The 27,515-nt window shown below is 44.4% G+C and overlaps 1 protein-coding gene across 7 annotated transcripts in view; it reads right to left on the reverse strand.

The window, feature by feature from the left end:
• Nucleotides 1-8,031: 8,031 nt before the first annotated feature.
• dock9b (dedicator of cytokinesis 9b) overlaps nt 8,032-27,515 on the reverse strand; it is a 329,527-nt gene continuing 310,043 nt past the window's right edge. For all 7 annotated transcript variants that reach the window (XM_059970496.1, XM_059970495.1, XM_059970491.1 and 4 more), the window contains 6 exons: nt 23,934-24,080; nt 21,750-21,960; nt 15,286-15,476; nt 13,055-13,155; nt 12,521-12,659; nt 8,032-9,473 (listed from right to left, as the gene is read on the reverse strand). In XM_059970496.1, coding sequence (XP_059826479.1) covers nt 9,345-9,473; nt 12,521-12,659; nt 13,055-13,155; nt 15,286-15,476; nt 21,750-21,960; nt 23,934-24,080 — 918 coding nt within the window. In that variant the 3' untranslated portion in view covers nt 8,032-9,344. The remainder of the gene's footprint in view (nt 9,474-12,520; nt 12,660-13,054; nt 13,156-15,285; nt 15,477-21,749; nt 21,961-23,933; nt 24,081-27,515) is intronic.

Genomic DNA, 27,515 nt, shown 5'->3' on the forward strand with positions numbered 1-27,515 from the left:
TGGGAAATGAATGTACAAGGGTATACGTGCTATCGTAGGGACAGAAATGTGGGCAGAGGGGGTGGGGTGGCCCTGTTGGTGAGGAATGAGATTCAGTCCTTTGCAAGGGGGGACATAGGGTCAGAAGAAGTAGAGTCTGTGTGGATAGAACTGAGGAACAGTAAGGGCAAAAGGACCCTAATGGGTGTTGTCTACAGGCCACCAAACAGTAGCATGGATATTGGGTGCAAGTTGAATAGGAAGTTAACATTGGCATGGGGCAAAGTTAATGTCACAGTAGTTATGGGGGATTTCAACATGCAGGTGAACTGGGAGAATCAGGTTGATGCTGGACCACAGGATAGGGTTTGTAGAGTGCCTACAGGATGCATTCTTGGAACAGCTTGTACGAGAGCTGACCAGGGACAAGACTATTCTGGATTTAGTGTTATGTAACGAACAGGATTTGATAAGCGATCTTGCAGTAAAGGAGCCATTAGGAAGTAGTGATCATAATATGGTAAGTTTTTATCTGCAATTTAAGAAGGATAAGGGCAGTTCGGAGGTGTCAGTGTCGCAGTTGAACGGGGGAAACTATGGAGCCATGAAGGAGGAGCAGGCCAAAGTTGACTGGATGGATAGCCTAGCAGAAAAGACAGTGGAACAGCAATGGCAGGTATTCTTGGGAATAATGCACAAGGTGCAAAATCAGTTCATCCCCCAGAGAAGGAAGGATTCAAAGGGGGGAAAGGGGCCACAGTGGTTGACAAAGGAAGTCAGAGATTGCATAGCATTATAAAAAAGGAAGTATGACAGAGCTAAGGTGAGTGGGAGGACAGATGAAGTTTTTAAGCAACAACAGAACTTAACTAAAAAGGCAATACAGGGAGAAAAAATGAGGTACGAACGCAAGCTAACCAGGAATATAAAGGAAGATAGCAAAAGCTTTTTTAGGTATGTGAAGAGAAAGAAGATAGTTAAGAACACTGTTGGGCCCTTGAAGAATGAATTGGGTGAAATTGTTATGGGAAACAGAGAAATGGCAGAAGAATTTAATGAGTACTTTAGATCTGTTTTCACTAAGGAAGACACAAGCAATCTCCCAGATGTATGGATGGGCCATGGACATAGGGTAACAGAGGAAATGAAACAGATTGACATTAGGACGGAAATGGTGATGAGTAGACTGATGGGACTGAAGGCTGACAAATCCCCAGGTCCAGATAGTCTGCATCCTAGGGTACTAAAGGAGGTGGTCCTGGAAATTGCGGATACATTGGTAATCATTTTCCAATGTTCCTTAGATTCAGGATCAGTTCCTGAGAATTGGAGAATGGCTAATGTTATCCCACTTTTTAAGAAAGGAGGGAGGGAGACAACAGAGAACTATCGACCTGTCAGCCTGACATCGATGGTGGGGAAGATGCTAGAGTCCATTATTAAGGATGAAATAGTGGCATATCTAGATAGCAGTGATAGGACTGGGCTGAGCCAACATGGATTTACCAAGGGTAAATCATGCTTGATTAATCTGTTGGAGTTTTTTGAGGATGTAACCAGGAAGTTAGATGGGGGAGATCCAGTGGATGTAGTGTACCTCGATTTTCAGAAGGCATTTGATAAGGTCCCACATAGGTGATTGGTGGGTAAAATCAAAGCTCAGGGCATCGGGGGGAAGACATTGACATGGATAGAAAACTGGTTGGCAGATAGAAAGCAAAGGGTAGCGGTGAATGGGTGTTTCTCGGAATGGCAGGTGGTGACTAGTGGGGTGCCACAGGGCTCGGTATTGGGACCACAGCTGTTTACTATTTACGTCAACTATTTAGATGAAGGCATTGAGAATAACATCAGCAAATTTGCTGATGATACTAAGCTGGGTGGCAGTGTGACATATGATGAGGATGTTAGAAGAATTCAGGGTGAGTTGGATAGGTTGGGTGAGTGGGCAGATACTTGGCAGATGACATTTAATGTGAATAAGTGTGAGGTTATCCACTTTGGGAGTAAGAACAGGAAGGCAGATTATTATCTGAACGGTGTAGAGTTAGGTAAGGGAGAAATACAAAGAGATCTAGGAGTCCTTATTCATCAGTCACTGAAGGTGAATGAGCAAGTGCAGCAGGCAGTGAAGAAGGCTAATGGAATGTTGGCCTTTATTACAAAGGGAATTGAGTACAAGAGCAAGGAAATCCTCTTGCATTTGTACAGAGCCCTGGTGAGACCACACCTGGAGTATTGTGTAGTTTTGGTCTCCAGGATTAAGGAAGGACATCCTGGCTGTAGAGGAGGTGCAGCGTAGATTCACGAGGTTAATTCCTGGGATGTCTGGACTGTCTTACGCAGAGAGGTTAGAGAGACTGGGCTTGTACACGCTGGAATTAAGGAGATTGAGAGGGGATCTGATTGAAACAAATAAGATTATTAAGGGATTGGACAAGATAGAGGCAGGAAATATGTTCCAGATGCTGGGAGAGTCCAGTTCCAGAGGGCATGGTTTGAGAATAAGGGGTAGGTCATTTCGGACAGAGTTAAGGAAAAACTTCTTCTCCCAGAGAGTTGTGGGGGTCTGGAATGCACTGCCTCGGAAGGTAGTGGAGGCCAATTCTCTGGATGCTTTCAAGAAGGAGCTAGATAGGTATCTTATGAATAGGGAAATAAAGGGATATGAGGACAAGACAGGAACCGGGTATTGATAGTAGATGATCAGCCATGATCTCAAAATAGCGGTGCAGGCTCGAAGGGCTGAATGGTCTACTTCTGTACCTATTGTCTATTGTCCATGACACTGCTAATTTTTGTGTCATTTCCAATCTGACTAATCAGCCCACTTACACTTTTGTCCCAATCCTTTATATACATCTCCAGCACTGATCCCTGCAGAACACCACTAGTCACAGACACCTCCAACACTACGCTCTGTCTTCTACCACCAAGCCAACTGTGAATATACCAAGATTCCATGGATCCCATGTGTTTTAACCTTCTGGAACAGAGGAACCCTGTCAAAAGTATTTCTGAAATCCATGTAGACATCCATCACCCTACATCCACATTCATCATTTGTCACTGCTTCAAAAACAAAAGCAATCAGGTGTTGCTTTTGTTTTGTATTAGGGATGGCCTTGCTGACCATTCCTAATAATTCTGTGCTTTTCCAGATGCAAGTAGATCTTGGAATCTTCTCCAATAATTTACATGTCACAGATTGAAGCATACTGTTGGCAATGTCCTGGCACATCTCTACTTTCCTTTTTAAATGCACAATGTCAGCTATCCTCCAGTTCCTCAGGATCTCCAGTGGTCAAAACCAATACAAAGATCTCTATCAAGGCCCTAGAAATGTCGTTACTACTTTTCTCAATACGCTAGGATAGATCCCTGGGACTTACCAACCTCAGATCACTTCAAATGATCCAACACTTCCTCCTCCCTGATCTCAACATGCCCGAGAGTATCAGCACAGCTCTTCCTATCTTGTTGCCTCCATTTCCTTCTCCTTGGTGAATACTGATGCTCATTGCTCATTTCATACCCACGTCTTCTGGCTCAAGGCTTAAATTCCTTCCTTTGTCCTTTAACTGTTACGCTGCTTTGCTTCTCATTCATGTACAAAATACTTTGGCATTCACTTTAATCCATCTGGTCAAGGACATTTTATGGCCCCTTTTAGCCCTCTTGATTCTCTGTTTAAGTTTTTCCTGTTTCCCTTATACAGTACTCCCAGTAATCTTATATGGGCTTCCTTTTCCTTATTAACCAAGTTTGCAACATCCCACACCTTCCAAAGTTCCCAAAAGTTTCCATCCTTAAATCCACTCCTCATAAGAACATGTTGATCCTGAACTCTGACCTGCAGGTGTGTAAACAACTCTCAAATGTGTACTGACCCAATAACAAGTTCCCTATCTACCTTTCCAGCTCCCATCATATAGTGTTGTAATTATCCTTTCCCCAGTTTGGTACTTTGCCCCAAAGTTCAGTTCTCTCTTCACTGATTTACTATTATTCTTCCTAACCTAGTGTGACCCCTACATTCACAATGAGGCCACTCTCAGGTCGGAAGAGCAATACCTTACATTCCATCTGGGTAGTCTCCAACCTGATGGCATTGTCACGGTTTTCTTTCCTGTGGGGGAGGGGTTGCTTTCATTGCTGTCTTTTTGCTGCAAGCGAGGGGCTCGGGGATTGTATTGTTGCTATTTTTTCTGAGGGAGGGGGTGGAGATTTGTTGCTATTGTCGCTTTTTTCTGTGGAGGAAGGGGTGGGGGATTCTGGAGTCAGTGAATTTTTCAAACAGGGGCAGTTGATGCATGTCCTTTCTGCATTTTATGGCTATCTGGAGAAGACAAATATCCAAATTGTACTGTACATGTATACTTAGACAGTAAAATGAACTTTTGAACCTCTTAACATCAACTTCTGTAACTTCTGGTAAGTTCTCTCTCCTTCCTCCTCCTCCTTTTCATTTCTCATTTTGACTCCCCTCTCAACTCTTCTTTCCTCAAATGCCTATCACCTCCCTCTGGTGCCCTTCTTCCTTCCCTTTCTCCTATGGTCCACCCCTTTTCCTAACAGATTCCTCCTTCTTCAGCCCCTCCGCCTCCCAGCTTATTTCGTCCCCCCTTGCACTCCACACTCATCTGGTTTCACCTATCACCTGCCAGCTTGTACTCCCCTCAGCTTCTTCTGGCCTCTTTCCCTTCCTTTTCAGTCCTGAAGAAAGCTCTCGGCTCAAAATGTCAACTGCTTATTCCTCTCCATAGATGCTGCCCGACCTGCTGAGTTCATCCAGCATTTTGTGTGTGCTGCCAAGTCTCCCTTCCCTGGATGGATTATCTACAGACAGTGTCAATAAACCCTCCTGGATACACCTAACAGATTCCTGTCCCACCTAAGCCTCTAGTTCAAAGGGAGTCCCAGTCAAAACTGGGGAAATGAAACTCTCCAATCATAAACACCATGTTGCTTTTACATCATTCTCTGATCTGTACACAAATCAACATTGTTAGCGTCTTGTACTGCAACCATTCTGTGATTCCAAACTATCTGAGGTATTACTTTTTTATAAAGATACTGTTTTCATAAACTCAAGAGATCCTGCAGATGCTGGAAATCATGAGTGACGCACAGAAAATGCTGGAGAAGCTCAGCAGGTCAGGCAGCATCTGTGCAAGTAATAAACAGTCAACATTTATTCTCCTCCATAGGTGCTGCCTGACTTGCTAAGCTCCTCCAGCATTTTGTGTGTTCCCCTGCTGATTCAGCCTTTTCTTGTCTTTGTACTCTCACAGTTCCGCTTATCACTGTTGTAAAACTTGTTCGGCATTTTTGCTGGATTGATTTTTGTATGGAGGTCAGAATCACACACAACACTCGACAGCAACCTGGGGAAATTAGAAGATTGGACAGTGATTTATAAACAAACCAAATCATTAACAGCTTTATTGGTGGTGCTAAAGGTAATACTCAGATAAAAACAACTTTCAGCCATGAAGTCCACCGGAGGTGGATGATAACTACACTGTAATATGCAATCTGCATTGATATCTTGCTTAGGTTTTAAATAATAAACGCAAGAGAGTCCGCAGATGCCGGAAATTCAGAGGAACTCACACAAAATGCTGGAGGAACTCAGCAGGTCAGGCAGTATCTATGGAAATGGATGAACAGTTGACTTTTTGGGCGGAGATCCTTCTTCAGGATTGGAAAGGAAGGGAGAAGGTGCCAGAACAAGAAGGTGGGGGGAGTGGAATGAGGACCAGCTAGAAGATGATAGGTGAAGCCTTGGAAGTGGTGGGGGAGAGGGATTGAAGTAAGAAGCTGGAAGTTGATAGGTGGAAAAGGCAAAGGGCTGGAGAAGAAGGAATCTGAGAGGAGAGTGGGGTGGCCTGGCATCGTAGTGGTTAGCACAATGCTTTACAGTACTAGCAACCCAGGTTCGATTCCCTCTGCCCCCTGTAAGGGGTTTGCATGTTCTCCCCATGACCGGTTAGTAGGTTAATTGGTCATTGTAAGTTGTTCCATGATGGGATTAAATTGGGGGAGTGCTGTGTGGTGTGGCTCGAATAAGTAAATTAAAAATAAATAAATAAATACTGGCAATGTCAGTATTTAATACATATCCCTGACTGCCCCAAGATGAAGAGGTGGTAAGAGCTGGAGTCACATATAGATCGGACGGGGTGTGTTGACAGATTTCTCTCTGAGAAAGTAGTGAACTGGATAGGTTTAATAGTCAGTCTGGTAGCTCGGAGTCTGAGGGGATTTGATATATAACCGAAGAATCACAATTAGGTTTATTATCAGATATATAAGCCATGAAATTTGTAATATTGTGGTAGCAGTACAGGGCAAGACATAAAAATTACAATAAGATGGGATGTTAATTGGTGAGAGATATGGAAGAAAGAAAAGGGGAGAGGAGCACCAGAGGGAGGTGATGGGTGGGCAGGAGATAAGGGGAGAGATGTAAAAAAAAAAAGAGGATGGGAAATAGTGAAGGGGAGAGGGAGGGGGCAGAGAGAGGGGTAAGGGGAAGAGAGGTGACGTGGGGTAAGAGAGGGGTGGGGGAGAGAGGGGTGGAGAGAGGGGGGTAGAGAGAGAGGGGGAGACATAGGAGCAAGGTTAAGTTATTTGGCCCACTTGAGTCTGCTCTACCATTCCAGCGTAGCTGATTAATTCACCTCTCAGCCCCATTCTCCTGCTTCTCACTGTAATCTTTGAGGCCCTGACAAATCAAGAACCTATCAACCTCTGCTTCACGTACACCCAATATCTTGGCCCTCATCCAAGTGTGGCAACGAATTCCACAGATTCACTTCCCTCTTGCTAAAGAAATTCCTTCTCACTTCTGTTCTAAAAGGATATCCCTCTACATGACGCTGTGCCCTGTGATCCGAGACTCCCTGACTATAGGAAACATCATCTCCACATCCAATATATCTAGATAATTGATAGGTTTCAATGAGAGCCCCTCATTCTACAACTCCAGAGCTATCAAGGGCTGTTCATGTTAACCCTGTCATTCCTGGAATAATTTTCCTGGAACTCCTCTGGACCCTGTCCAATACCAGCACCTCTGTTCGAGAGCAAAGGGCCCAAAAAAAGCTCACAATACTCCAAGTGCGGTCTGATCAATGCTTTATAAAGCCTCAGAATCACACCCTTGCTTTTATATTCTCGTCCTCTCGAAATGATTGCTAATGAATGCTGGTGTGGGACGGATCTCAGAAGGCCTCTGTGTTTGACTGGTCTCTCTCTCTCGATGTTGTTGGAGGATTTCACCGAAGTTCCGCGATTTGTGGGTTGAGCTGCGGACGCTTGCTGTTCTATGTTTTTCACCTGTTCTTTCTTGCTGCTGTTTGGTGTGATTTGTTAAGTATTTTTTGTGTGTCGGGGAGTTTTGGGTTTGATTTTCTTGTTGTCATTTGGTCTGGTTTGTTAGTTCTTTTGTGTGGGGGGGGGGCTGATATTTTTTCTTTGAACAGTTTCCATGGTTTTCTTTGTTGTATGGCTATCTGGGGAAGACAAATCTCAGAGTTGTATGTTGCATACATGCTTTGATAATAAATGTACCTTTGACACAGGGAGAGAGAGAGGACTAAAATGTGCAAGGAGAGTTATATATTGTAAATATTTTAAAACTGCGTCATAAATTTTAGTGATTTCTTTCCACAATGAAATTTTGCTGTTCTTCCAGACCTCCACTTTGCTCATCTACTTTTGATTAAAGCACTCACTGTTAATCCAGCTTCCAATGTCTGTTGTCTTGGAGCAAGAGTGCTCCAGTGTCAATGTTCAGCTCTCCACAATGGATCTCAAATTTCCAAAAATATTTTAACGTAGAAATTTGCCCTTGGGTCAGTGGCTCCAAATGCATGATATAGCCGTGGTGGTATTTTTAAATTCTGGAATGAAATTTTGAATGAGACCGCAATGTACATTTTGCCATACTTGATGCAAGATACTGAGATGGTAAATTCCTGTTCTGGTGTTAAAGCAACTTAGAGATTAGTCTGAAATCACCCAAACTTCAAAAACAAAAGTTAGAAAAGTCTGAAGTCAAATATTTATTGAACAAGCCACATGTACAAAACAAAACAGCTGGCTAATGAATGAGCTGACTTTGTTACAACATTTAAATTTACATACAGCAGGACAATAGTTCCAGTTTAAATAAAATTAAAATCCTCAACTTTCCCCAAATATAAAATTTCATTAATGTTTTCAAAAACAACTCTGATGGTAAAATGATTTAAGTTAGACAAAAAAATAGTAAAAATGTTTGCTGATAATTTTCTGTCACTTTGGCAAAAGAAGAGCATGTGCTATGTGAGATTTTTTTTATCAAAAATGTAACAAAGACTGTGTACATCTGGGATAAAGCTTACTGATGAATATTGCACTCAATGTACAAGAGTAAAAACAAAGGACATTTGTAAAATATACTGTGTATGTCACAGGAGTAGTTAAAATACCCTGGTCCAACTTTCCCTCAGTGACACTTCTGTTATAGGCAAGGCAATAATTCTAGATTCCGGTGAAATCTCTACATCGTTCAACATTACTGCTCATGAAAATATTTTACTAGAAATGCAACTGTGTACGGAAAGCCACACGCACTTGGTGACCGGGCAGATAACAGACTGTACACTGGAATAGTTCTACATTTAGGCTCATTAGTGCACTGTGGTGGAACACCACTCTCATTTATCAGGGCAACAGCTGTGGGAAAGGGGAAAGCCACATGCATTAAGTGTTTCTGCATGAAAACACATGCCAAGTGCACCGAATTTCACCAGAAGTAATGCAAGAGCACATTTTCAGTCCTGCTTGGTATAAACTCATGTAGCCAGTACAGAGTCTACGATGCTGAACCCATTTTTTTTCTTTCAACAATGGAACTATAATCTCCAATTTTGTCGCACGAGACTGCAACACTTACCTGGAATACAACCTCCTTCTGCTTCCTTGTCTTTAATAACTATATACAGGTAATAGATATGTGTAAACAGACAGCAAAAATATTGATGCTAACATTATATCCCTGCGCTTCTTTGTCGAATATATTAAACATACAAAGTCTATACTTTTAAGACAGGTTTGAGTAGCAAAGCAATGGACCCAGTTCCTCCACGGAATACTAAAAACTGTACAGTAATTCGCTCCTTGGACGACACTTAATCCTAACGTGTCCTCCGAAGCTCAAATGTGCAAACATTGTTTCCTTTGGGTTCACAACCCAGATGGCCTCACTTCTCTAGAGTTAAGGCTGGACCCATCTGCCATCTTGTGTGGGAAGTATCCTGAGTGAGAACATGCAAGGTAAAGACTCCTGACGGTGACAATCCGCTCGCCAACGCTCAGACCATGGAGGACGAGTTCGAGATGCCGTGGACCACAGTCCCACCTGCCGTCCCGCTGATTGCATTGAAGATGTGATATGAGTTGGGCAGGAGGCTTATCTTCATCCCCTCGTCCTCTGGAGAAATCTGAACAAGACAACAAGACTGTTTCAAAATCCAAAAGCACAGACGGCCAGAAAAATTCCACAAAGGTGCCGGGCAGGCCGCCTCGCGCAAGACTTTCTCAGGGTGCAACTCAAATACAGGGGATGAGTTTTCAGATTGCTGCACACACAAACACACTGAGGTCATGCACTTCCAGAGTGTACAACAGGGACATTACCATCCAAGCTGCTCACATTACAAGAGGGAAGCGTTCAGAGAAAAGAAGAAAATGAGAAAACACAAGTTAGATTTCATTTGAATCACTCCGTGATTTTACATTATTGAATTGCAGGCAACTGTAAAATTCTGGGCTCATACAACTGATCACCAAAATATCCCAGTATTCCTGACTTTCTGAATTTTCTACCAACATTACTTTGCTTTAAAATATCTCACTCATTCAAATCTGTAAATTATCCTATCACAATTTACACAAATGGCAGCACAAAAAGATTTTAAAACACTAAACCTGCCTCACAAACTTGTGATGAAATTTAAAAGTGATTGCAATTATAGGTATACTTGGCATGCCCTCCCAAGCTATCCATTGTCTGTTTAAGACCAGATTTAATGCATTCAGATAAAACTGCAGATTACTAGTTGAAATAGTAAAATTCAACTAATTTTAATTTAAAAATTGTAAATGTAAACAAGAAATTAAAACACCTTGATTCTTAAAGGAGAATGGTAGCAAGAGTAAGTCTTCTGTTTTCCTGATCAACATTAATATCATACTCTTGCCCATAAGATTCCAAAAACCCAGCAGCTTGCAAAATATACATAGAAGGAAATAAAAGGGCATTCTGACACAGATGGAACATGACTTATTGATGAGCATAAATATGTAACAGAAGTGCAAAAAGGTTCTTCTGTTGGCTTGTTAAGTTTTCTGCTGGACAGACTATCACTCAGGGTTGGGAGTCCAGGATCCAATGAGGTCTGCCAGCAGTTCCTGTTGACATATTCCACTGTTAAGAAGCTAACTAGTCATTACAAAATCACTAAACAAAGTTTTACATACACCCTTGGAGGTTGACCGGGGGAGGGGGCATATGGGGTTGCAGGGGGGTGGGGGTGCTACCTCCCTGAAATGAGCTTTTACAGGGTGGGATATCTGGCAATGGCTGGTCTAGGAGTGGTAGCTTGCTATATTCAGGAACGGAGAGAGTGCAGCTATCCGGAAAGAATCAGCTGAGGACCTCCACTGCAGAAAACTGAATGCCGATTGGTTACTTGGGATTGTCAGATTACAAAGAAGATTGCCAGGTCAGAGTGGAGATGATGTTCTGACTTACAACAGAGAAAGAATATAAAACATTCCCTTGTAAATCCAAACAGAAACCATGGAGAAGTAGGGAGTTCTCTCCCACAGGGAGGGGTCTCGGTGAAGAGCAGGATGGGCTTAAGGATAAACTGAATAAACACAGGAGGGATTGGGGGCTGGAAAACGATGATGGGGCAGGGAGGTGGATGGAGAAGGACGCTGGGAATGTTGGTGTGGGAAACATAACAGGAGGAAGCAGGTAGGCTGAGTAGGCTGTCATCACGTTATAAGTTTGGGACCAAAGTACTTCCAGTTCTGTGACAGACTGCAGGCCAATGCTCATGGCTCACTCACAGTGTAGCGAAGGTTTACTGTATTTGTTCTGTCCTGCCAATTTCTAACTAAAAACTTTAAAAAACAGGTGAGAGTGAAACTTTTGAAAGTAGAACAGTCTGCTCATTAATATGGTGGGCTGCTGCGATTATAGTTCTGTGACAAGAACACCTTTCATTTCACCAAGTAGTAGGTCAGTCTATTGTCAGCCCAAGTCCTCATCACCAAGAACCCAGCAGGTGAGCGAGGGAGGAACCTCCCACCTCCCCTCTTCTGCCAAACCTTTCTAACACGCAAAGCTCTGAGTTCAGTACCACTCTGCGCACAAAGTTTCGTTATGTAATGGAATACAGAGATTGTTAATCAGGGCCAGAGCTGACCTCACTCCCAAAAGGGTTGAGTGTCACCCTGCCCCTCGACCACCTCCTCCCCATCTCCACCTCAGGTCTAGAGAATTCTTCTCTAACAGACGCGTTACTTCCTCTGACTGATTGCAGTGGAAACCAGGCAAGCTCCCACCCATCCAGAGCTGTGGGGGAGAGAGAGGGGGCCAGGAGGCACTGACATGAGGTGAAGAGCGTAGAGTACAGGACATGGAGGGAGAGCCATCCAGAGAAGCAAACACCTGAGATTATAGCTGGGGCTGACCTGGGTGGCATGGAAATGGAATGGGAAGTCACTAGGGATGGCGGAAAAGACAAGTACTGAGGTTAGAAATTGACAGGACGTAACAAATAAAAGCCCTCATACTGTGAGTAAGCATTATCATTGGGCTATGGTCTGTCACAGAATTGGAAGTGCTTTAATTTCGAATTTATAGCACGGGAACAGCCCATTCAGCCTCTCATTTCTGAGGGAGAGCGTGGTGGAAAGCAGGGGAGCAGGACAGATCACAGAGGGCTGACAAAGAACTCCCAAAGAGAAGAGGAAAGCCTCGCCAAAGTGGACACACCCCGGGGAAACCACGGTGAAGCACTGACACGGTGGCACAGGAGACTGCAGTCGCTGGAATGTGGAGCAACAGACAAGATGCTTGGGGAATTCAGCGGGCCAGGCAGCATCTGTAGAGGGAAATGGACTGTCTCAACCTGAAATAACAGTGAGCTGTGGATTTGGACCCCAAGATCCCTCAGTACAGCAACACTGCTACAAGATGCGTACTGTCCCTCTACATTTAATGCTACTGCGATGCAGCCAAATTAAACGAGCTATGGCTGAAAGGGGAAGAAAACACCTGGTTTGTGGTCTCTCTGTATTTACTGGGACACAACAACAGCGCTGTGAGGTTCAACGGCACACGTAATACAAGATGCACTTCATCTTTAATTGAATTTAATAATTTAAATCAATGTATTTTGGTGAAAGAAGAACACAGTCAGTGTAACAAAATGAGGAATGCTGATAATGGATTTGATACTTGTCGCTGGCTCACCTGTTCGTGCATGATGTTGGAGAGCTCGCGAACCATCTCCCTGTAGTTGCTTTTCATTTCCTCCTGATACTCCTGCTGGTCTTCCTTGATCAAACGTTCGTTCACGACCAGGGCATGTCCACAAGCTTCGACAAACTGCCTGCGGAGACGGAGCGTGGACACTGAGCTACGGAAGTGGGGCATACGCATCACCGTGGTGTAGTGGCTAGCGCGTCGCTTTATGACACCAGTGATTATCCATCGGGGCTCAACTCCCCCCACTGCCTGTAAGGAGACTGTACGCAGTCCCGGGGACTGTTTGGGTGCTGCCGTTTCCTCCCATATTCCAAAGGCGTACTGGTCAGGGTTAGTCAGTTGTGGGCACGCTATGTCGGCACTGGTGACACTTGCAGGCTGCCTAGTACAATACTTACTGATTTGACGCAAACGACGCATTTCACTGTATGTTTCAATCTACACGTGACAGATCAAAATAATCTTTATCTTTAAGCCTTGGCTGTCACGGTCACGAAGGTCAGTCACACTGGCATTTACCTGAACACTTCCTTCAGCTGCTTCACTTTGTTGTCCGGGTACTTCTTCACGTTGGCTTCCTCCAGGAAGGCTCGGGCATAAGCTAATGGGCCAGCGTTGACCTACAGCAGGAAGAAAATAACGCCGCAACATTACAGCAAACGCAGCAGAAACTAAGAGTGAATTAAACCCTCCTGAGGGGCAGCGTCCATTATCTTCAGACTGACAGTGAGAGAGAGAGACAATGCATCATTTTTCTACATCTGTCTCTACCCTTCCACATCTTTTGCTCGTCCAGCTCTCTCAGTTATTGTCACTTTAACATTTCTTTCGCTGCTAGCTCAGACTACACAACAATCTGTTTGCTCTTGCACTCCTTGCTTAGCAGTGGTGAATGAATTTATCCGGTGTAGATGACCTCATTCACCACTACTCTGAACTGATTCAACCATCTTTCAATGACTCTTTAAAACTCATGCTCTCAGCACTATTTTTATTTCCCCAGTTTGGCTTTTTATTGCACTTTGATTGTTTGTCACTCTTCGTATAGTTTTTTGCAAAATTCTATTGTATTTCTTTCCTCCCCTGTAAATGCCTGCAAGAAAATAACTCGCAAGGTAGTATTTAGTGACATATACGTACTTTGTTAATGAAATTTACTTTGAACTTTATTACTATGATCTGCACACAAGCAAGGCACTTCATTAACCGTGGTGTTTATGCCAATAAAATAACCTGAATCTCTCTTCTGCATCACCTCTATCCCACAGTCAGTCTGTTCAGCTGTAGGTTATAGTCCTACAGCACAGAAACAGGCACCAATTCTGTGTCAACCTCCAAAATCAACCCACTGCTTCCCTCCCATGTGGCCTTGCATTTTTTTTTCTTTCTTCCATGTGTCTAAGAGACTCTTAAACGTCCCTGATGTGTTTGCCTCTACCATCAATCCATGAACCCACATTTTCTGTGTGAGAAAAGCTACTACCTCCGGCATCCCCCCAATGCCTTTTCTCAATCACCTTAAAATTATATCCAAGTGCTGCCTGTCCACTCTATGTCTCTTATCCTCTCATACAACTTTTATACATCCACTTTCAGTCCAAAGAGAAAAGCCTTCAGTTGCTCAACCTTCCCTCATTCGAAACACTCTCTAATCCAGGCTGCATCCTGGTAAGTCTCCTCTGCACCCTCTCTAAAGCTTCCCCATCCTTCCTCCGATATGACGACCAGAACTGAGCAGGATACTCAATGATCAATTACTTTGCAGGTCAGCCATCAAGCACAGAGTACAGAGGATCTGCTCCCAGTAGTCCCAGCTCAACCCAGGCAGAATTGGCTAAAGAAACAGAGTGGGTGAGTTTTCGCACAATTAGCCCAATGTTTCCTACATTGGGGGAAAAAAATCAGCAGAGCAAGATTATTCCCTGTCCTAACTACTGGTTGTGTCCCTTCAAACCCTTCCACCAGCCTTTTGGATCTAGGAGACTTCTTCAAACTACATTATTCAATTTCCAATTCAGAAGCAATTATGCAGGCTGTTATGGAAACTTTCATTTTTCAAAAACAGCATTTAATTTGCTGATTAAACCAATGAACTGATTAGTGTCTAACACACACAAAATGCTGGAGGTCAGGCAGCATCTACGGAGGAAAGTGAACGGTCAACATTATGGATCCGTTAAAGAGTCCCGATGAAGCATCTCGGTTTGAAACGTTAACTGTTCATTTCCCTCCGCTGATGCTGCCTGACCTACTGAATTCCTCCAGCATTTTCAGTGTGTGGCTCAAAGCTTCCTGCATCTGCAGAATCTCTCATGTAACACTGCCTAATGTTGCTTTTAAAGTCACTTCCTACGATTCCATAAGATCTGGGCATTGTGAGTGAAAATCATTTTCGGTGATACACCCACTTTCAATTGACTGGATCAAACTGCAGGTACAAATGCATTTCCACACAAAATGCTGGGGTTCTGATAAAAGGTCTTGGTCTGGAATGAGAACTATTTATTCCTTCCCTGGATGTGCCTGGACTGCTAAGTTTCCCGGCATTTTTTGTGTGTTGCTCTGTACTTCCAGCATTTCCAGGATCAACCGTGTTTATGAAAGCCTATAAAATTTAGAATGCAAAAAAAAAATCTGGCATGGAACTAGCAAATGACTAAATGACCTTGGCAACCTAACCAGGGCAATACACAGCAGATTTCCTAACCATGCCTAAAGAGAAAGTTGTAGTTTGCTGTTGAAAATCCCACCTGCACGATGACACTGCCTTGGAGCTTGAGCTGGAGTTTGATCATGTCAACGTCAGGAGAGGAGCACAGTATCTGCAGCTCCGACACCTTATTGCTCATCTCGTCGATCGCAACCTCAATAGGATTCAGGTCGATGTGTTGCTGGTACATCACTGGGATTCGCTTCTTCACGTAGGGGAAATGGTGCATAGCTGCAGAAGGTAGAACGTAATTCACATCAGAAATGCCACGATAGAGGTCGCTGTGTCATGTTCAGGAGCACGTTAAGTTTCAATAATCACTGAGTTCTTGTTCAATGGCAACAAGAGACTCATTGAACAACATGCAGCATCCTTAATAGGGCCGGAAAATAACAAATAAATATTAGGATGCAACCAGAAGTTTGGTAAAATGTGTAGGTTTTAAGGGAATCTTAGAGCAGCAGAGCTTGGGCTTTGGAGGGGATTCCTGAGCTTGGAGGTCAGACAACCAACAATGGCTAGAACTGGTGAGTGCAGAATGGTCTGAAGGCCTGGAGGTGCTTACAGGGAAACAGAGGATTTGAGAGCTAAGGTGAGAATTTTTGTTTAAATGAGGCACTGCTTAACTGGGCAGTAGGGTCAAGAGTGGCATGCAAGATGGATGGTACTGCTTAGAACAGGTCTTGGCATTGGCAGGAGGAAGAAAATCCATTAAGTTTCTGGGCAACAGCAAAACACAAGGTCACAACTAAGTTCCAAAAAATCAAAGGTTGGTGAACCCTCATGCTAAATATAAAAGGTTTAAGGAAATGCAATACAAGGGTTGCCATGCGAACTTTAGACCAACAGTGGGCAACGTGTTGGTCCCATTCAGTTACAATACTTGAGATATACAACTATTGAAGTTTATGACATTAACACAGACCGCGGAACAAGACAATCTGTGAATTGTTAACCTCACACAGATTTATCCTGACAGTTGCTTCTATGTTCCTGAACTACTCCTAGCAACAGATTATCTAGGATGAACAAGAAACAATTTATGCACTGTCTAAAGATCTCAGGGTGTGCCAATCTCCTGTCCTGATAATCAATTCAGCAGAAGAGCTAGTCACTCAGTAACTTCCTCTGCAATGATGGAAATACAGTGACCTATTTGCAAAGTTTTGAAATGTTGCATTCATTCATTCATTCCTTAGTCTGTTCTGATGTGAAATATAGAACCCTTGCTTCTTTGAACAGCGACCTTTGTTTGCTGCCAAATAAAGTTTCAGATATTCGTATTTTACCATCCAAATAAAACTTGTATTTTCAATACTGTAAGTCACTGTCGAGAAGCTCCCAAATAATTCACAAACAGCATGCAGACAGGAGCCTCTTTACACAAACATGTCCCATTTAAAGATTCCATCATACTCCAAAATCTTTCTCCCACGGTAGAAATGTCCAATAATAGCGGTCAAGTATTTACAGAGAGAAGAGGAAAGTTTAAAGGATATGTTGCACGTTCTTTTTTTTCCACACCAAGAGTGGTAGATGCCTGGGATGGGCCATCAGGGGTAGTAGTAGAAATTGATAAAATAGTAATGATTAAGAGGTAGCTAGACAAACACATGAATATATGAGAAATGCAGGGTTATGGATAATATTCAGGCAGAAGAGGTTTTGCTGGATTTGCAATGTTTTCAGCAGGTATCATAGGCCAAAAGACCTGTGTTCTATATTGCAGCTTCAAAGTCTCGAGTAGAGTGGTACAAAAGTATTCCCTAGAGCACAGAAAAATAAGGGGAGAGTTGACAAGGTATACAAAATTTGAGGGATATAGACAGGATAAATGCAAGCAGGTTTTCTCCCCACTAAGGTTGGGTGAGACAGGAACTGGAGGTCATGGGTTAAGGATGAAGGGTTAAATGTTAAAGGGGAACACGAGGGGGATCTTCTTCACTGAGAGGGTGGTGAGAATGTGGAATGAGCTGCCAGCAGAAATGATGGATGTGGGCTGGATTTAAGAGAAATTTGCATAGGTACATGGATGGGAGGGGGAATGGAGGGCTATGGTCAGGGTGCAGGTTGATAGGACGAAGTAGAATAATTGTTCAGCATATATTAGAAGGGCCTGTTTCTATGCCATAATGTTCTGTAACTCTAAAAGCAATCGATTTGTCCACAAGAGATGCTAGCATCAAGACCAAGAATCTGTCAAAGAGATACTTTTGATAAGGAATGCCCAAAGAGGAGAAACAAACAGAGTGTGGAGAGGTTTGGGTTGTGAACTCCAGAGAAGAAGGATTAGCCACTGCTGGGTTGTGATTCAGTCTGGAGATAATCAGGAGGACCAGAGGGTGCAGGTAGTGAAGGAGTTTGGGGACCGTCAGCCAAAACTTGGCTTGAAAGTAATTCTGAGCAAACAATAGAATGGAATAGGATTCATAGGAAATGATTAATTATTATATTTTAGCCTCTTATGCTCTACTTCACAAAGACTCTTGCAAATTTCTACAGGTGTACAGTGGAGAGCATTGTGACTGCTTGTCTCACAACCTGATATAAAGGCTCCAGTGCACGAGGTTAAAGAGGGTTATAAACTCAGCCAGCTCCATCTTGGGCATAACCCTCCCCGTCATTGAGGATACCTCCGAAAGATGGTGTCTTAAGACCTTCACCATCTGGGACATGTGCTCTCTACACTTCTACCATCAGGGAGGTGGTACAGGAGCCCGAAGACCAACAATGAATAATTTAAAAAAAGCTTCTTCCACTCTGCCATCAGATTTCTAAATGGTCCACGAACCCATGAACACTACCTCATTATTCATCCTTTACAATATTTATTTCTTTATAATTTATAGTAATACTTTGTTATGTTTTCAAGGATCAACTTTATTCACCATATACATTCACATGCAATAGGAATTTGCTGTGGTGAGTTGGTCAGGGCACAACATGCAACAAAAACTGACAAAATTCCAACTAATTCTAAATTAAGAACTCTTTAATGATAAAGGCTTTGCAGCCTACTGCTGCTGCACAGTAACACATTTCACGAAGTATGCCAGTGGTTATAAACCTCATTCTGGGCTTGCTCTCTCATCCTATGAGATCACGGATGGCTTCATGTACACTCCTCCATAATAGGCAGACTCCTCTCCACATCTCCCATGTCAAATCCCCTCAGAACCCTCTGCATTACGAAAGCTTCACCTCTTCCCTCTCGAGAGATCAGGCTTGAGCAGCAATGGAGGTGGGTGGGGTAAAATGTTCTACGGAATGGAAGAAGCTGAGAAACTGAAGATAAAGGTGAGCAGGGTTTTAAATTGTGCTCTCCAAGGAAGAGAAGCCAAGGTTTAAATGATGGGTGTGTGAACCAGTGCATGACTAGGTTTGGGCTTTGGGTCTGGCAGTGGCGAACAGCAAGATGACAAGTCAGGTGAATGTTGGAACGACGACGTGTAGGAGCTAACTGTGTGAACAGCGAGAGATACTACGCTGTAGAAACCAATACATAAACAAGATAATTAGATTAGGTTTAATTGCCAAGAAAAATGCAATATATTGACTGTAACGTGTAGAATGAAGAATCCTTTGCAGGCAATTAGTCACTGCAGCACTAATCACAGTGAATGATGTGCAACGTTTCAGAAGAGATAGTAAAACCAAAGTCATCATCTGGTTTTGTTCCAAAACCACAGTAAACTTTGGACTCGGGAAAAGCGTCTTCCAGTTACCAAATAGGTGAGGAAAGATGTTAGAAAGAATGGCCATCTGTTCCAGTGATAAATGACTGTGCTCCACACACACAGCTGAAGATGGTCTTGGCCCAAGACGTCAACTGTTTGTTTATTTCCATAGATGCTGCCTGACTTGTTGAGTTTCTCCAGTCTTTGTGTGTTTCTCTAGACCACGGGTTCCCAACTTGGGGTCCACAGACACCTCGGTTAATGATGGCGATCCATGGCATGAAAAAGGTTGGGAACTCCTGCTCTACACTCAGCTGAAAGGTTTTATCATATTTTCTTTCTCTTGACAAAAGCCGGCTCCAGAAGACATTCCAGAATTTGCAGAATATACAGTATTTAAGGATATAGATAAAGTCCTGGGTACAGAAAGTCTCAGAGGAATATGGCACTGAGAGAGAGGACTGGTCAGAATTGCAATGATTGAGGAGGCAGGATGAAGAATATACTACAGCTCATGATTCTATGTTCCGCCTTAAATAGGTACAAGACCTAAGATGTGCTTGGTGCTATGAGGTTTAGATTGGAGGTATGACGAGGCCTTGAGGGTCAAGGAGAGTCAAAGTCCAGGGAGGGAGTTGAAAATCAGGTGAAAGTAAGGTGATGAGTAACTGGGTGGGATCGAGTGATGGACAATGGAAACACTACGTACAGGGGACGAGTAACCGGGTGGGGTGGGATTGAGTGATGGACAGTGGAAACACTACGTACAGGGGACGAGTAACCGGGTGGGGTGGGATCGAGTGATGGACAGTGGAAACACTACGTACAGGGGACGAGTAACCGGGTGGGGTGGGATTGAGTGATGGACAGTGGAAACACTACGTACAGGGGACGAGTAATCGGGTGGGGTGGGATTGAGTGATGGACAATGGAAACACTACGTACAGGGGACGAGTAACCGGGTGGGGTGGGATCGAGTGACGGACAGTGGAAACACTACGTACAGGGGACGAGTAACCGGGTGGGGTGGGATTGAGTGATGGACTGTGGAAACACTACGTACAGGGGATGAGTAACCGGGTGGGGTGGGATTGAGTGACGGACAGTGGAAACACTACGTACAGGGGACGAGTAACCGGGTGGGGTGGGATCGAGTGATGGACTGTGGAAACACTACGTACAGGGGACGAGTAACCGGGTGGGGTGGGATCGAGTGACGGACAGTGGAAACACTACGTACAGGGGACGAGTAACCGGGTGGGGTGGGATCGAGTGATGGACTGTGGAAACACTACGTACAGGGGACGAGTAACCGGGTGGGGTGGGATTGAGTGACGGACAGTGGAAACACTACGTACAGGGGACGAGTAACCGGGTGGGGTGGGATTGAGTGACGGACAGTGGAAACACTACGTACAGGGGACGAGTAACCGGGTGGGGTGGGATCGAGTGATGGACAGTGGAAACACTACGTACAGGGGACGAGTAACCGGGTGGGGTGGGATCGAGTGATGGACTGTGGAAACACTACGTACAGGGGACGAGTAACCGGGTGGGGTGGGATCGAGTGACGGACAGTGGAAACACTACGTACAGGGGATGAGTAACCGGGTGGGGTGGGATCGAGTGACGGACAGTGGAAACACTACGTACAGGGGACGAGTAACCGGGTGGGGTGGGATCGAGTGACGGACAGTGGAAACACTACGTACAGGGGACGAGTAACCGGGTGGGGAGGGATCGAGTGATGGACAATGGAAACACTACGTACAGGGGACGAGTAACCGGGTGGGATGGGATCGAGTGATGGACAGTGGAAACACTACGTACAGGGGACGAGTAACCGGGTGGGGTGGGATCGAGTGACGGACAGTGGAAACACTACGTACAGGGGACGAGTAACCGGGTGGGGTGGGATCGAGTGACGGACAGTGGAAACACTACGTACAGGGGACGAGTAACCGGGTGGGGTGGGATCGAGTGATGGACTGTGGAAACACTACGTACAGGGGACGAGTAACCGGGTGGGGTGGGATCGAGTGATGGACAATGGAAACACTACGTACAGGGGACGAGTAACCGGGTGGGGTGGGATTGAGTGATGGACAGTGGAAACACTACGTACAGGGGACGAGTAACCGGGTGGGGTGGGATCGAGTGATGGACAGTGGAAACACTACGTACAGGGGACGAGTAACCGGGTGGGGTGGGATCGAGTGATGGACAATGGAAACACTACGTACAGGGGACGAGTAACCGGGTGGGGTGGGATCGAGTGACGGACAGTGGAAACACTACGTACAGGGGACGAGTAACCGGGTGGGGTGGGATCGAGTGACGGACAGTGGAAACACTACGTACAGGGGACGAGTAACCGGGTGGGATGGGATCGAGTGATGGACAGTGGAAACACTACGTACAGGGGACGAGTAACCGGGTGGGGTGGGATCGAGTGATGGACAGTGGAAACACTACGTACAGGGGACGAGTAACCGGGTGGGGTGGGATTGAGTGATGGACAGTGGAAACACTACGTACAGGGGACGAGTAACCGGGTGGGGTGGGATCGAGTGACGGACAGTGGAAACACTACGTACAGGGGACGAGTAACCGGGTGGGGTGGGATTGAGTGATGGACAGTGGAAACACTACGTACAGGGGACGAGTAACCGGGTGGGGTGGGATGGAGTGATGGACAGTGGAAACACTACGTACAGGGGACGAGTAACCGGGTGGGGTGGGATTGAGTGATGGACAGTGGAAACACTACGTACAGGGGACGAGTAACCGGGTGGGGTGGGATTGAGTGATGGCACATGACACTCACTGGTCAGGATAGTTCTTCGCTTGCACTGTTGGTCCACTCCTCCCTGCTTTTTTCCCGAGACCGTGAAGGGCATCTCAAACACAAACCGCTGGATGTTGTGGCTTCGCTCAAAATCGGTCTTCCTGTCCTGCAATTCCTTCTCGTCGAGAAACGGTGTCACGTAGGTGACCTGAATGTAGGCATACTTTGAGTCCAGGTCCTTTGGATTGACCTTGGCGGAAAGAAAATAACTTGATCAGAGAACATCGGGTGAAGAGATTTAACCAGTATGTCAAGGGTAGGTTAACATCCGGGCAGCACCTCACTCACCCAAGTTATAACTACGTATTTCACAGGGGTAAGTGAAGGCATAACAAACAACTCAAAGTCAAAAAATCTTCAGGTGCTGAAAATCAAAAATAAGAATAGAAAACATGGGAAAGTACTCAGCCGATCTGCTACCCGAAACATTAACCCCACTCCTCTTTCCTGAGCATTTCTCGCGTTTTGTTTTATTTGATTTTTAATTTAAATCAGTAACCTATGCTCTAAAGCATGAGTCTACCACAGCAAGTTCCCTCCAGTTTTCATGTTTACCTCAGTATCTGACTTAGTCCTCACAGATTTACAGGCCATTCATCCAATCAGACACCTGGGTGGAGAACAACCACTTCCAAGACCCGGGGGGGAGTGCGCACCAGGCTCCCCAGGGTCCGTGCTGGGTAGCATGGCTTCATAGGATGTATATCGATGACCTGAACATGGCAATGGGTACCAGCTCATTGTTCAGGAACGGTAAATTTGTAAATAAGCTTATTACATGTACTGAGGAACAGTGTCTTCCACACCCTTCATACAGATCAGTTCATTAGAACAGTGCATTAAGGTTGTAAAACAGTACAGAATAAAAGCTTCAGAGAAAGTGCAGCGCAGGCTGGCAATAAAGTGCAAGGTCATATCGAGGGAGATTGTGAGGCCAAGAGTCCATCTTGTCACACCGTTCAATAGTGAGGTAGAAGCTGTCTTTGAGACTGGTGGCACATGCTTTCAAGTACACACATCTCCTGCCTGATGGAAGGGTGAAGAGAGATTGATCATGGCGGGGGTGGGGGGGTAGGGGTGCGAGGGAGATCTCTGATTATGCCGGCTGCTTTTCTGAGGCAGTGAGAAGCGCAGAGTCGTTGGAGGGGAGGCTGGTTTCCGTGATCTGCTCTGTTTCTTGTGGACTCGGGCAGAGTAGTTGGCACATCAAGCAAGATGGGCACAAGGACAAGACGCTTCCCATGCTGCACTGATAAAAAACTGGTCAGGGCCAAAGGCAACACGCTAGATTTCTTTCGGCTTCTCAGGAAGCAGAGATCCTGGTGATCATTCTTGGCCATGGATCACGTCACACCATTCTCCATCTGGCTCTTCTCGAACCCCTAGTACCTTCTCTTTTCCTCACTTGTCTAGTGCCCCTCCTCCTTCCCCTTCTCAAATGATCCTCTCTCCTCTCCTCTCAGATTCCTCCTTCACCTGTTGCCTCGCAGTTTCTCACTCCATTCCCCTTTCCCCCACCCACCCATTTTCCATCTCACCTGGCTTCACCTAAAACCTGCTAGTTTGTACTCCTTCCCTACCCAACCTTCTTATTCTTGCTTCTTCCCCCTTCTTTCCAGCCCTGATGGCAGGTCTCGGTCTGAAACATCCTCTCCCGAGGTGCTGGCTGATCTGCTGAGTTCCTCCAGCATTTAGTATGTGCAACTAAAAGCATTCAGAACTTTTTCCTCAAACTCACTCCAGATACCACTTGACACCTGCCCCTCACAAACGAGAAGATAGTTGTGATCTGCTTTCACAACCTGGTGCGGTCTTCATGGCTAAATGCCCAGCATAAAATTTATATAAAAATAAAATTATTGAATATATATTACACGTCTGTCTTACTGGAACCAACACACAGGCATGCAATATTTCAATAAAATTCATTCTCTCAGGATGTAGGAGTTGGCTAAAAAGTATTTGGGAACAATAGTCCATGTTAGGTGGAGTGTTTGAATCTTGTACGTCCTTCAGAAGTGTTGAAGTTTTCAAAATTCCCGTAGTTACTACATAATTACTTTCAGCAGAGCAATGCCTCCCAGATTCACAGGTAGTGATAAAGTGCTTACAAAAAGCGTAGGGTTGCCAAAGATTATGGTTTTGCAACACCACTCCTCTCACCTTTCCATCATCGTAGATTATCCTTACATTCTCAGAGCCAAACTTGTCAGAATAGAGCTTCAGGAGCCGCTGAGAGATCTCCGACAGCTGCGTCAGCTTCGGCTCTTTATAAATGTACTCCTTTCCATCCTCATCTTCAAAGAAGCCCTGTCACGAGTGACATCAAGTAAGATGAGTGAAAAGAATCCAAACATATGGACACACGGAACAATGAACCAAAGTCAAACCAATCAAAAACTTGAAGACAACAAGCAAAAGATTCTCCAAAGTCCCCTCAAGACCACCATTAATGCCAACCGATTTAACACCACCTTTTTCATGGATCTCACTAATACTAATTTCCAGCTTGAGGATTCAAGGATTCACCCCAGTCAGTCCCAGGACTTCCTATAATTTTATAGTATGTCTTGGCATGCAAAGCTAGCTTGGGGAGGAGAATCTGCCTGCTTTTGTATTTCTGTGAGACAAAGAGATGTGAGTTTGCTGGCCATATTTAACACAAAAACATCTGGAACTGCTTCTCAGGTTAGTGCAAGGTCACCACACTCGAATTGCAAAGCTTGAACAGGAGGGGAATAATAAATGTAATTAATTCACAAACCACAGACAAGACTTTGCATCCAAATTAATCAAAGACATATTGCTGTAAGTGCTAGACTTTTGTTTAAAACATTCTATGAATCATGAAAAGTTCGGTAATGTTGCTTTTAGATTCAAATGACCTGAGGTAATTCACTCTTTTCTGTTCAGTTTCTGAATTTAATAGTATTTCTGTGGAAAGTTTGGCATTTGGAAAGCATAATTGCTCCAAGCAATAAGCAAGCTTTGTGATAAACTCCAAGGAGTTTGAATTGCTACAATGATCACGATACCTCAGCAATATTGGCCCTCAAAAGCAGTCCATGTTGTGAGGTTCAGGCAGTGTTTCCCAGTGATTCATTATCTAGGTTCAGGACCCGAAGTAGAGAAATGCCCAAATCCCAAAGGTGGGTTCAGATGTGCAAAAGAGGTGCGTGGGACATGGAAATAAACTGATCTTAACACAGACAAATAACTGGGTGTAGCACAAGCATTACTCCAGTTTTTCGAACAGAATGGGTGATGTGCAAGAAATCTTCCAAGTACAGGTGATAAACTGACATTAAAAAAAAATTATCCACGGCAAATCAGAGTGCCTTTAATGCAGTGAGGCTTACTGCATCATATGTGACACCATCACTTAATTACCTCCACATCCCTCTCATTGTCTGTAAACTGGTCTTGCTATAAAGTTATAAAAGACAAAGAACAAAAGCGATAATTACACGTGTTCCTTATTTCTACTCGCCGTAATTACCTAAAACTAAAAGCACGGCAAACTGAATGATCAATGAGAAAAACTGCCGTAAGCTTTTAAGGACACACACAACTATTTTTTAACGGTGATGTATTACAATGATAAGTGAATTGCTTCGCTCAACCTTCCAGATTTCTACATGCATCACATCACCATGAGGAAAGCAAGGCTATGAACGGCATTCGTGACATGTCACCTCTTCCCTTGAAAGTTACATACGAGGTTACGACTGCAAAGCTGACAATGTCAGAAGCAAGCTAGCAGGGTCACACCACAACACACGATGAGCTCACAGCTTACATGAAAGGTAGCTCTGTAAAACTTACCGCTGCCTTCAAGAGGAGGGAAGGGTGGAAAGGAAAATATCAGTGAAAAATCTCCCCATTAGCTCTGCTACAAACAGAAACATCAACAAGCAAAACATTTCACGCTGGTTATCTGAAAACTCCGTGTCTGCTTTATTGGGTACAGGGGTGGTCTGGGCGTGGTCCTCTGCTACTGCAGCCCAACCACTTCAAGGCTCAACATGTCGTGTGTTCTAAGACGCTCTTCTGCACACCACTGTTGTACTGTGTGGTTATTTGAGTTACTATTGCCTTCCTGTCAGCTTGAACCAGTCTGGCCATTCTCCTCTGACCTCTCTCATTACCAATGCATTTTTGCCTACAGAACTGCTGTTCACTGGACATCTTGTTTTTTTTACACACCATTCCCCGTAAACTCTAGAGACTGCTGTGTGTAAAAATCCCAGATCAGCAGTTTCTGAGATACTCAAATCACCCTGTCTGACACCAACAATCATTTCATGGTCAAGGTCATTTAGATCACGTTTCTTCCCCATTCCGATATTTGGACTGAACCTCTTAACCATGCCTGCATGTTTTTATGCACTGAGTAGCTGCCACTTTATGGCTGATTAGATATTTTCATTAACAAGCAGGTGTACCTAGTAAAGAGGCCATTGAGTGAAATCAGCATTCAAAAAACAAATAGTGTGGGGAAATTTCCTTCAGCTCCTAATCTCCTCTGGGTTCTAAGCTGAGACAATGAAAGTAAATGTCCTTTTGTCAGTTCACGTCCCTATCTACTGATAATTTAGAGATCAGGCAGTGAGTATTTAAATTCCCCAGAGTACCAACTGAGAAAAATCCCTAACTGTAGCAACTGTTTAACACAACGCTTGGAAACACGGAAAACCTACAGCACAATACAGGCCCTTCGGCCCACAAAGCTGTGCCAAAGATGTCCCTACCTTAGAAATTACCTAGGGTTACTCCTAGCTCTCTAGTTCTCTGAGCTCTTAACACTTAGTTCACTGTGCCTGTGTTAACTCCAAATGAAAATTAGCCCCACTCCAGCATTCTTTCCCTGCACTCATTCTCCCTTTTCGAGCTTTTACCCAATTCCCTCTGGACGTGCCTGTCGAATCTGTTTCCATTCAGGCAATGGGTTCCAGATCGCAGCAACTTTCTATTTAAAAATCTCATCTTCCCTGTGAATCCCTCTTCCTACAATCCATCCGACTCCGATGAACTCTGTAAGTCCATAAGATGCTGGAGCAGGATCAGCCCATCGAGTCAGCTCCACCATTCCATCATGGCTCATTTATTATCCCTCGCAACCCCATTCTCCCGCCTTCTCTCTATAACCTTTGACACCCTGAATTTTCAAGAACCTATCAATCTCTGCTTTAAATATACCCAATGACACTGCCATCTGACGCAATGAATTCCACAGATTCACTACCCTCTGGCTACGGAAATTCTTCCTCATTGCTATTCAAAATGGACAATCCTCTCTTCTGAGGCTGCGCCCTCTGGTCCTGGATTCCCTCACTATAGGAAACATCATCTCCACATCCACTCTATCAAGGCCTTTCAATATTTGATGGGTTTGAATGAGATTCCCTCCTGTCCCATTCTTAATTCCAGTGACTACAGGCCCAGAGCCATTAAATGCTGCTCATACGTTAACCCTTTTCATACCCAGAGCCATTCTCGTGAACCTCCTTTCCAATTACCAGCACATCTTTTCTAAGATAAGGTGTCCAAAACTGCTCACAATACTCCAAGTGCGGTTTCACCAATGCCTCATAAAGCCTCAGCATCACATCCTTAGCTTTGTATTCTCATCCTCTTGAAATGAATGCTAATATTGGACCACTGATCAACTTGAAAGTTAACCTTTACCGAGTCCTGCCCAATGGCTCCCAAGTCCCTTTGCTCCTCTGATTTTAGAATTTTCTC

Source organism: Hypanus sabinus, chromosome 5, assembly GCF_030144855.1.
Source record: "Hypanus sabinus isolate sHypSab1 chromosome 5, sHypSab1.hap1, whole genome shotgun sequence".
Classification (NCBI taxonomy): domain Eukaryota; kingdom Metazoa; phylum Chordata; class Chondrichthyes; order Myliobatiformes; family Dasyatidae; genus Hypanus; species Hypanus sabinus.